We start from the raw sequence: 12171 nt of genomic DNA, 5'->3' as shown, positions 1-12171 counted from the left end.
CCACAAATTTACAAATTTATTATTTGATATGTTTACTTGGCTATTGGTTTCTGTTACCGGGGTGAAACTAATATGAGCAGAAACAGTAAACACGCTTTGATGTTCGATTGTACCTGCAGTTTTCTCTTGATCACACATTCAACACTGACCTATGATGGATCCACCTAGGCCACACCATACTAGTCTTGCAGGGATCGTCTTTACAGCACCTGTGTTGGTCACCTTGCAGGTGAGGTTCTTCTGGTCACCTTCCAACAGGGACAGCGTAGACGGGAACAACGTCACAGTGGGATGTTCAAATACCTGCATGGAGAAGGGTATCTCCCTAGATGACTCATCCACTCTACCATTGCAGGAGTAGTTACCTAGAATAAAGAGAAGTAAGGGACATATTTATTATTGGCCAGGATGGATGATACGTGCCAAACAAGGATTGTTTGGTAACCGAGCATTTATACATTATTTTCTCTGCTTTCTGATATACTCGTCTTGGAGGAAATGGAGGACTTTGAAAAGACACAAAACATTTGGACGTCTGTCTTACCTACCTCTATCGCGCCGCAAGATTGGAGCAAATTTTAGCTGAACAGAAAACGAGTCAGGTTGACGTCGAGTTTGGTAAAGTATTCTGTCAGAAGGTGAGATCAGGTTATCTCCTTTCTGGCAGGTAACAATGAGATTTCTGGAAGGCTGGAAGATGCAGCCGACTTCTACGTCTGTTTCGCCACTGATGTACGTCGGGTCCGTCTGGCTGCACTTTCCCGTAATGTTCACTGAAACAAAATAGTGTGAACTGGTTTATTATGGCATACAGCAACACAATCAGCCACGCTGATCGCTCATTTGATTGTCTCTTGAGTTGGTGAAAATTAGCAACTCACGGGATATTTTTTCGCATCATCAATTCTCTGTGGTGTTCACTGAGAAAGATAGCGTGAATGTTGTTTAAGCCAACAGTCAGAAATATTCTGGTTTGACGCGGTTAATGTTTTGACTCTCAGAAATCTGGATCCATGACATCAGGTGTTTCCATTCAGCGACCTACGACAATTCCTTTCCAGGAATCCTCACACATTCTCAGGTGATGTAAAACGACCAGTGTCTGTGTCTGTGTCTGTGTCTGTGACTGTGTGTGTGTGTTTCACTGTTTTCACCTTTGTTTCAGTTTACTATTCAGAAAAAGACTTTTGAAAAGTTTCTCACCCGGAGTAACGCCAGTTGTTGTAGTTGCCTTTGTTGTCGTTGAAGGAGACGTCGTTGTCATGGTTGCTGGAGGCGTGCAATACCCTGTTGAATATGCAGGATCATGACACATCTATTTAATAGCCTTTTTATTCAAGTATATTTCACGTAAATATATTAATCGCATAAGAAGACCCTTTCCAACGTACTGTTATGCTGATCTGCACCTTATAAAACCATTTTCATTTTAAGCTGCAATTAATGGGACGCAATTGTGCAAAACGTTCAGAAAACATATCTGCACGCGAAGATTTGTGTATATGGGTGTATACGAATCATGGATATTAACACTGAAACATATACACATGAAAAAAGCTATGAGCCAAATATAATCTTGAAATAAATAACTCTGGCAGATGTCTCTCAGAAATCAATACCCGTAAGGATTCGAGTTACAGGGTCGGATGGTCAGGCTCTATGATTTAGTGGACACATGTCATCGAATCTCAGTTTCGTAGATCGATGCCAGTGCTGCTGATCACTGGATTGCATGGTGCAGATGCCATTACGGGCAGACCGTCTCCATATAGTTGGAATATTGCTGTGGCGATAAACACAAAGGAAAACACTGGCACAATAAAAGCATAAAATTGTTTTATCGTTCAGTGTGCCTGACAAGGAGATTCAGGACCAGCCGAACTGAAAATTCAACTCCATGTTCTCGTCCAATAAATCATCAGGGATGGTCTCATTGTTCAAAATAGCGGGAGGGCGAAAAATGGAATATCCTAGACCTGTACCTTATGGACAAGAGACCGACACCTTTTAACATCTAGCTTGCTCTCATATTGCTTTGATCCTGGCAGAAAAAAAACAACTCACAAAGTAACGAGTTATAGTGCACTCATGAGTGACTTGATATGATTTTACGCCGCATTAGGAAATGTTAAAAAAAATATAATGACCAGGAACTCCAGAGGAGACTTTACGTACAGTGTCTTCTTGAGCAATGGAACCACGGTTTTCGATGTGACTAGAGAACGCTTTAACGAGTGACTTACCACAACGCCTCGTGCGCGCTAGTTAAATTCTAAATGTGACAGTTTTTCTCATTTGTCTGCCCCGTTGTTAAACAAACTTACCACATGAAATCTCATCGCTCCCGTCCCCACAGTCGTCGTTTCCATTACACACTAACGACGTACGAAGAGGGTTGGAATTCCGGCACATGAAATACCCAATTCCGGCTGAAACCATTATGCAGACAGGAAAGTGAATTTTTCTCCACTGGAAAACATCTGATGCATTTAATATACACTGAAGGCAACGTCATACATAGACACTCTTAAATACAACCCCACTAAGACAAATAATAAGGGAATGTATTAAACGTATTTAAGTGTACGAAAATCGATTAAGTTTGTGTTGAAACAGCTGCTTCTGTCGATTAAAAAGTGGAAAGAGGCGAATTCAAAGGATGTGGGCGATGTAGCGAAATTTCCTTGAACTATCACTAGCTCTGATCTATCCTTGTAGGACATGATTCCCCACACTTGAATACTTTCTAACGACATCAGAATATGTCTGCTCTTTGCAAGATTATACTGAGAGTAACATTTTAAAGGTTTAGAACTTTGAAATGTTTATGACATGAATCTTCCTTAGAATCACTGAAATGGCTCATCAAGTGATGTTTTTTTATACTTAGGAAGCTAATGCAGTGACTTGTGTATTTAATTACAGACTACTTTTTTACCAGTAATGCTTTGTATGTGAATTGGTACTAATTACATCATCCTGTTTGGGTCATCTTCTGCACCTAAATTCACATACATTTTGTGAAACTGTCAGGGCCTGAAAATGTGTTAGTGCTTAGAAAACTCGCTTCACTTGCTCAAAAGTCATGACTGAACATTTCTTGAAGACAGTGGGAACTTTTTGTTATAGACTGCATGATATAATAGTCATCATGTAAACGAAACAAACTGCATCATTTTACACCGGATGTGACATTCACAGGTGCAGTTTGCACAGTTTCTGCATAAAACAAAGAACAACAACAGATAATCACACGGGTTTTTTTTCTTTATGCCAGTCTACAATAATAACTTGAATAGGAAAATCTTGAAAAGGATGCTAACCAATTTTTTTCGATGATTGCTTGCTGGTAATAAACCAGAAATTTCAAGCATTTTCCAACACAAGCTATCGTGCAAACAAATAGAATGGCTCAGCAAATATACTGGTGCATGTATGTGAGACCTACAGTGCTAAAAATCCCACCTAAAAGCTCCTGCTCACATTATCCAGAAGTCCTGTTTGCCTGAAAGACTGCTCCAGCTGAACATGAGAATACTCTTTCAGTTTGAAGTTCGCCAGAATCTGAGCCGCCTTGATGGGAAGTCTAGTATATCTAGTGACGATGTGTTCGGGAGGTCGGACAAGGGGTCCTCCCGAGGGGGTTCCAGCTCTCAGTACTACGCCTCCCCAGACCTCCAGGATATCCGAGATGGCGTGAAACAAGGAGTGACCAAAGTTGCCGGCAAAATATCCAATCTAGCAAATGGTGTTTTAAATTCATTGCAGGTGGGTGACCCGTGATTGTTATGATTACACGATGCCATTTAGGTGCCTGACTCTGAGGGTGCGGGTTCGAATCCCGGATGGGACTCAACCGAAAAAAAGTACTAGAATTTGTACTTTACTAAGAAAGTGAAATCCCAAATATGACATATGTTCCGTGATTGTTGCTTTCAATCGGCGCAAAACGTTCGAGGTGTCGTCTCCCATCCCGTCGATGGAGCAGGACACGCGATTCATCACTGAAGCAAACGCTCCCCAGGTTCCATGACTGTACCCTGTTGCACCACTGGACACGTCGTTGTCGATGTAGTCGTGTCAGGACAGGTTCCACCTGTGGTCTGTCTGTTCGAATTCCCATCTATCTCATTCCTCATTCGACTTCTGATGCTTTGGTTGAGAATTTTCGAAGACCAGGCACCTGTCCATCAGTGTCCGTTGCTACACCAAATCGGTGGCGTTGGTGAAACATCTGGATGAATCATCCCTGACCAGGAGTGGTGGTCACTCTTGGCCTTCCACTTCTGGGACGGTCTTGGGTCAAATTGAAGCGGGTATATCGAAGCAATAGTGGTACTGTGGTGGACGCTAGTTCCAATGGCGATATTTCGGTCCGTAGCATTCATTTTCGGTATTCTTAGCTTCATTTACCTTGTGAATTTCGCAATGAAACATTGTTATAGTCGATGTCTTTACTCGTGTTCCCAGACACACTGCACGTGCATTGGGTAAATAACGTTTTCTGCATGCACTTTATTTTCTAAGACACACGTCTACAAACACATTCATGGGATGCGTCTGTGCGCAATAGACAATAACCACAACATGACTAACGGGATTCAAAGATAGGAATGGTCTTAATGAAGACTGCTGTCAAAGTATATCGAAATGTACTACTGAAAACGACTATGCATTTCTTGTTTTGAAGAGTGTACATTATCACTCTATTGTTTCCAATGATAGACATTATTTCTCTCATAAGTTGTCTAGGAAAACTGTCCGAAAGAGTGGTATATAAACCCTTGTATAACTATTTTCATGTTAACAAACTTTTATATAAGTGTCAATCAGGCTTTCAAGCAGGTCACTCAACTGTCCATCAATTAATTGAACTTTACCATTACATTTGTACATCCCTCGACAGCAAAGAAAAATATTGTATGATATTTTGCGATGTATCCAAAGCTTTTGATCGTGTGTGACACAAAGGACTCCTTCGTAAATTAGAGATGTATGGTATTAGAAGCCAGCTTTTACAATGGGTATCCAGTTATATAAGTGGTCGCAGTCAACACGTCTTCGTAAAAGGAACTGTATCCACGCCAAGGTATATAACAGCTAGCGTCCCACAGGGATCAGTATTGGGCCTCCTCTTATTCATGGTCAATGTTAACGATATTGCTGATAAAGTAGGTTTTGTAACAAGACCTTTTTGGACAACACCTCGCTTGGAAAATCATCGAAAAGTACTAAAGATATTGAAGCTTCTCTCAATGTCATTTTAAACATATTATATAGCTGGAGCAAAAACTGGTTGGCCTCACAGAATCCTGAAAAAACCGAAGCAGTGTTGTTTTCCACGAACGATGAAACTGAACAATTGAAATTATTTTTGACGGCAAGCAAATCAATTTTGTAAACAATCATAAACATCTCGGAGTAAGAGATGGTCTTGTCACAGCAATCAAATTATCAAGTCGTGTTCAAAAATGATATCATCAATGCGGTAACTGAAATACTTACTAAACAGAAATACAATCGACACTATCTGTAAGATATGTATCAGACCACACTTTGAATATGCCTGTCAACTGTGGGATGGTTGTACTGTACAACAGGAAGAAAACTTTGAGAAGCCTCAGTAAGGAGCTGCCAGAATAGTAACGGGTCTACATAGATATACCTCACGGCAAATTCTGTATTATGAGACAGGATGGGAGAGGCTGGATGAACGAAGAAACCTTTGTCTATTCTATAAATTTCAAAATTCTTTGGCTCCTGTATACTTAAAAGATATTACTCCTGATAGTGTGGGATCAAGAATTAATTATAACCCTAGGGATGTCAACAATGTTATCGTCCCTTCTCCAAGATTAAGACTTTTTTCCTCTTTTTCCATCAACTGTAAGAATGTGGAATAATATTCCTGAGACCGAAAGAAATTGACCATTGCAAAGTTTCAAGTCCTACTTGAAGTGGGAACAACCTGCAGCTCCATCATATTACTCGTTTGGAATTAGACAACTTAAAATTATACACAAGGTTGGGATATATGACTAGTCAGCTAAATTATGATCTGTATCGTTTCAAAATGAAAGTTTCTGCCTCTTGTAACTTTGGCAGTGCTTGTGCAAATGTTCATCACTTCCTTTTGGAGTGTAAATTGTACAACATTCAAAGAGAGATATTACTGTTAAATCTAAAAAATATTGTAAAACAAGATTCTGCAATCATACTGTCATTGATGTTATATGGAAGTCCTCATATGACCACTGAGCAAAATGAATACGTTTTTAAATGGGTCCAAACTTATATTCAACAATCAAAACGTTCTGTGTGATTACATAACATGCGTTCCGTCCTCTGTTTCGTTTTCTTATCTCTTCTCTCTATTGTTTTCTAAGATGTGTACAATTAAAAATGTACGTATGTAAATATTAGAGAGCGGGTATGTTAAGTTGGATAACCTGTCCCCAATCTCGTTCACATTTGTGAATTGAATATGGTTAACTCACTGTACATTACCACAACATCGTTTCATAAAATAATTTCGCCTGTGTTTGCAGTATTCGTCAAATTAACATAACATCCTGCCTTTTGGAATGAGTGAGTTTTTAGCAGTATTTCAGTAATATCACGCCAAGGGATACCGGAAAGGGACTCTACATATAGTACCCTTGTTATCCGCCTCTTATCTGTGGATGAATGTGCACATATGTAGAATACTTACAACAGTTTTTCTCATCACTCCTGTCATCACAATCTCTAAATTGGTCGCACAGAACACTCTGTTGTACACACTGTCTGTTCGAGCACAGGAACTCTGAAAATATGTTGACAAACACACGTTATGCTAAACTGGAGTGAGGGAGCCAAACAAGATTTAACTCAGCAAGTTGCCGTTAAGGTAAAATTAATAAATATGTACTTATTTTGCCTCGATCATACGACCTCAGTATAACAATGCCACTAGCAACATGAAATCAAAACAAGGTGACACGCAACACCCATGCGTTCTGTCACAGTTTCCTATAACAATTAGAAATTCAGATCCAAGATTACAAAATTCAGATCCAAAGTTACGACAATTCAGATCCAAGATTACAAAATTCAGATCCAAAGTTACGACAATTCAGATCCAAGATTACAAAATTCAGATCCAAGGTTACGAAATTCAGATCCAAGATTACAAAGTAAGGTTCGAATTCGATTTCATAACCATAACATGGAGGTGTAATTCAACACCCTCTCCAAATAATTCACCTTCGTTGATTTTTTTATTGCGGCAGAAAAATCAGCAGCAGTAACACGGAAAGAGGGGATCAGAATTCCGGTTTTGAGCATTACTCAAGAAAAAAGAACAGGTGAAGGTCTTTAATGAACAACGTTTTTAAACAGTAGCGTTGCATTCACCAATGTGACCGTTTATTGAAAATAATAAAATTGAATGAATGAATGAATGAATGAATGAATGAATGAATGAATGAATGAATGAATGAATGAATGAATGAAAACACATCAATTAAATCTTACCCAAGGACTGAACTGACCCAACATGACAGATAGCGATAGCCACTAGGCACGAGTAGTAGGGACACATGTCAGGCTAACCTGAAAGGAAATCTTTAAAGTGGTGGAAGTCAACACTAGAGAACAATATTCATGATAGATCATGTAGGTTGTCGCCACCTTTATTACAGGTTTACTAGTAAACTGGTTTCATTTATTATGGCAGAATTAGGTCATGCTTTTGAAAATGCTCTGTTCATGTCAATTATAACTTCATGATATCAGTTAACATCAGTCTATAACAAATGAATGAAATGAATGAAATGAAGCAATCAAATCACCAGTACAGGGTTTTGAGGCAGGATCTTGGCTATACACTAACACCACAGGTCATCCCTAAAATTGTAGAATGTGTAAATCCAGCTGATCAAGTTCTATCCAGTATACATTATCTCCTATGGTGAAATCTAAAAATAAATTATATTTGGAAATTGTCAAAACCTTGCACTTATTATCAAAAACATCTGACAAATTCTCCAATCACAACATCTCCACTGTCTGACAAAATGTCCAACTGTCCCAAAACATTTCAAATGTCTGACAACATATCAAAATGTCTGACAACATCTCCCTTCCTCTGAAAATCTCTCCCGCTACCTGACATCTCCCACTGACTGGTAACATCTCCTTAAGTGTAACAAGATCCCCCACTGTCTGAAACAATAAGTTCCAGTGTCTGACAACATCTCCCACTGTCTGCCAATATTTCCAACTGCCTGACAATATCTCTGTTGTCTGACAACGTCTCCCACTGTCTGACATCTCCAGTGCCTGATAACATCTCCTGCCGTCTGACAAAGTCTCCCAAATGCCGGACATGGCCACTGTCTTATAACATCTCCCACCGTGTGATGACATCTCCCACTGTCGGAAAACATCCCCACTGTCGGAAAACATCTCCGACTCCCTGAGAACATCCACCACTCTCTGACAACCCTTTATAAATAAATCTCCCACTGGCTGACATCTCCCGGTCTAAAAATGTACCCTATTTCTGACAACATCTCCCACTGTCTGACCTCCCTAGTAACTGATAACATGTTCCACCGTCTGAAATGTCTCCCAAATTCCTGACAACATGACCAATGTCTGGCAGCGTCTTCCACTGTATGCTAACATCTCCCACTGTCTGACAACATCTCCAATTCCTGGACATCCATAACTCTTTGACAATCCCTCCCGTTTTTATATACATCTCCCACTGCCTGATATCTCCCTGACTAACAACATTACCCTATGCCAGACAACATCTCTCAATGCCTGACAACACCTCCACTCTGTGACAACATCTCCACCGAAATTTCATCTTCCACTGTCCGACATCTCCAACTGCCGGACATTCCACTGTCTGACAACATCTCCCACTGTCTGACATCTCAAACTGTCGGACATCTCCACTGTCTAACAACATCTCCCCTTCCCTGACAACATCTCCACTGTCTGACAACATTACGTAATGAATCACGATTAATTTTGCTAACTTTGAGGAATGGATTTCATTTCCAGTATGTAGGTGTTTATTGTTTAAGAGGCTATTCTCTCAAATTGTGTTCAGCTAAAAGTAACGAGTAGGCCTGTTGCATTAGGAATAGGGGTGACTAGAAGTCTTTTGAAATTCTTCTGAACATGAAAAAGAAATTGAATCTTATAGGAATTTTTTGTATCTGTCATCTTTGTTACATGAACAAAGGAGTTGGTATATAAGTAAAAACGCGAGAATACATACATACATGCATGCATGCATTCATGCATATACATACGAGGGGGTGTCAATAAGTTTTGAGCCTTGCATAGAAAAACATGGTATGAACCACATTTATTTTTCAACATAGTCCCCTTGTGAGTCAAGACACTTGTTCCATCTTTTCTGCCAGGCGCTGATGCCATCTCTGTAGAAGGCGCCATGTTGGTCCTCAAACCAAGCCTCAGTAGCAGCAATAAGCTCATTATCATCCTGAAATCTACGACCACGCAAGTGTTTCTTGAGATCTGGGAACAGATGGTAATCACTTGGTGCCAGGTCTGCAGAGTAGGGGGGGTGCGGCATGATTTCGTACCCGCATTCCTGGAGAATGCTGCAACGCGGGAGGTGTGTACTGAAGCATTGTCTTGATGTAGAAGAATACCATGTCTGATCTTGCCCCGGTGCTTCTCCTTGACTGACTGTCGCACTTGCCTCAACAAGTTAGCGTAGTATTTCCCATTCATTGTTCTTCCCTTTGGTAAGTAATCTATGTGGATGACGCCTTTGATATCCCAGAAGACTGTCGCCATTACCTTCTGCACTGATCTGGAGGCTTTGAACATTTTGGTCCTGGGAGAAGTGACATGTTTCCACTCCATGGATTCTTGTTTGCTCTCAGGATCATAGTGGTGGATCCAGGTTTCATCACAGGTTACTAGCCTAAAGTGAAAATCTTCTGGATTCTTGTTAGCATGGAGTTGCTCATGGTGACCCTTGTTTGCTTCATTTCATCTGTAAGCATTCTTGGCACCCATCTTGCGCAAACCTTAGACATGACGAGATGTTCATGAAGAATTGTCTCGATGGATCCGTGTGAAATGCCTGTGGTCTCCTCTAACTCGCGGAGTGTGATTCGACGATTTTCCAGCACAAGCCTATGCACTCTGTCAATGTTTTCCTGACTAGAGCTTGTTGTTGGGCGACCTGGACGGGGTCATCTTCAAGACTCTCTCTACCATGCTTAAATTCATTGACCCATCGTTTGATGGTAGCAGATGAAGGGGAAGACTTCCCATAAACTGCTGAAAGCCTTTCTTCAATGTTCTTCGCCGAGTTTCCTTCAAGAACTAGAAACTTAATTACTGCTCTATGCTCAATTTTATTCATTTTCACTGCCGTGAGGGGGATCTCTTTCTGTCAATGTGAGCTGTTCAATAACTTATGAGAGTAGGATACCAAAACTTATATATCACATCAGCTACACCCCAAGGTTCAATGTCGTACCATAGGCTGTGACACCTGGGTATGAAAAATGCTCAAGGCTCAAAACTTATTGACATCCCCTCGTATACGTATATATAGCCGTGAGTAGGTATATATATTTATAACAACTATGTCTTTGTTTAGAAAGCAGACAACACCAGGTTTGTTTTGTTTGTTTTTTTGTTTTTTGTTTTTTGTTTTTTCTTTTTTTCTATTCTTTTCTTTTCTTTTTTTTTTGGGGGGGTGGGGGGTGGGGGTGGAGCGGTTGTTGTTGTTTTTTCATTGATTCTCAATTCCAAAAAGAACTACATTAATTTGTTATGAAAGCATTGGTGTAGAAACACAACTTCCCAAGGGAAACTTCAGTTTCAGCTATATCTTTGAGTGTACTTTCTTATGCATTAAAGCTGAAGTTGTATCAGATCAACAGCTTTTTAAGCGTGAGTGGATGTGACACAAGTTCTGCTGTAATACAAATAAAGTCTCAGTCATTCTGTCTATCATATCTGTTCTGTCGTTTAGAAACTGTAAGTCATGGGATTTCAATCCTATCGCCACCAAAGTAACACGATTATATCATAATACTGAAACTCCGCTCTGCACTCTCTCTCTCTTTCTCTCCCTCAATGTAGCTCCCTTTCTCTCCCCCTTGAGGATGATACATTGTTATCATGATACATTGTTATCATGATACATTGTTATCATCTCCATCAAATAATGTCATCCATCTTTAAATATTATCCCATATAATAACTGTTACTTATCTTGTAGGAAATATATATTATCACACATTATTATCATCCCCGTCGTAGTCTCCATCATCACCACCACCAGCATCAACATCCTATGATGCAATATAATCTACTTTATACTTCCCCCTCCCCTCCCCCATCTCCCCCTGTATACCCCCCACCATGCACCCCACCCCACCCCTCGATGTGCATAAGTACACTGCTGTCATGGACATGTACATGATCACACACCATCAAGTGGTGCCACTTCACTGTGCTGAATGTAACTTGATCTGCAGTAAGTACATTAGTGAACATGCTCATGATTACACACCATCGAGAAGTATTATTTTACTGTGCTAGCTGTAACGTGACCAGCGGTAACACGTGATGTTTATGTTCTGTTCTCTCATATCTCATTACGTTACAAGCAAATGATAATGTATATACAGCACCGAAATGGTGAACACCGAATGTACATCTGTTCATACGAAACCAGTCAGATCTGCCATTCCAAGAGAAGTGGTGTATTCTATTTCATTTCCCATTGGTCTTACGTCAGAGCTCATACAACGTGACTGGTCCAGTTTCACCCTACTCCCAGGGCAAACACTAGTTATTCAGCTTGCTTTATGTAATAGAAACTACAGTCCGTTTGAGTCAGAGACGGACAGATGAATTGCAAATTTTATCATTGTACAAAATTGCCACATAAATATAAATAGTACACATGTTTATCATTTACTAATACCCAAAATCTTTCCGATATTTGAACATTTTCCCGACTGCACCAAAGAAGTTGTTTAAGAAACTATCATCACTGAAAATGCAAAAGTTGTTATCTGTCGCGCGGGGTGAAGCCGTCGAAACGGAACAGCCAGTCATGGCTGGGGACATCTCAAACTCAATTCCAGGAGACCTGTCGGTTCCTTGTCTGTCGTA

General features: G+C 40.2%; 1 protein-coding gene across 1 annotated transcript in view; it reads right to left on the bottom strand.

The window, feature by feature from the left end:
• The window catches only part of LOC137287849 (adhesion G protein-coupled receptor B1-like), a 135106-nt gene that overhangs the window by 75631 nt on the left and 47304 nt on the right, over nucleotides 1–12171 (bottom strand). Inside the window, exon 4 of the mRNA XM_067820231.1 lies at nucleotides 150–365. Within this exon, the coding sequence (XP_067676332.1) occupies nucleotides 150–365 (216 nt within the window). The remainder of the gene's footprint in view (nucleotides 1–149; nucleotides 366–12171) is intronic.

Source organism: Haliotis asinina, chromosome 6 (genome assembly GCF_037392515.1).
Source record: "Haliotis asinina isolate JCU_RB_2024 chromosome 6, JCU_Hal_asi_v2, whole genome shotgun sequence".
Classification (NCBI taxonomy): domain Eukaryota; kingdom Metazoa; phylum Mollusca; class Gastropoda; order Lepetellida; family Haliotidae; genus Haliotis; species Haliotis asinina.
This window is presented reverse-complemented; position numbering and strand designations above follow the sequence as displayed.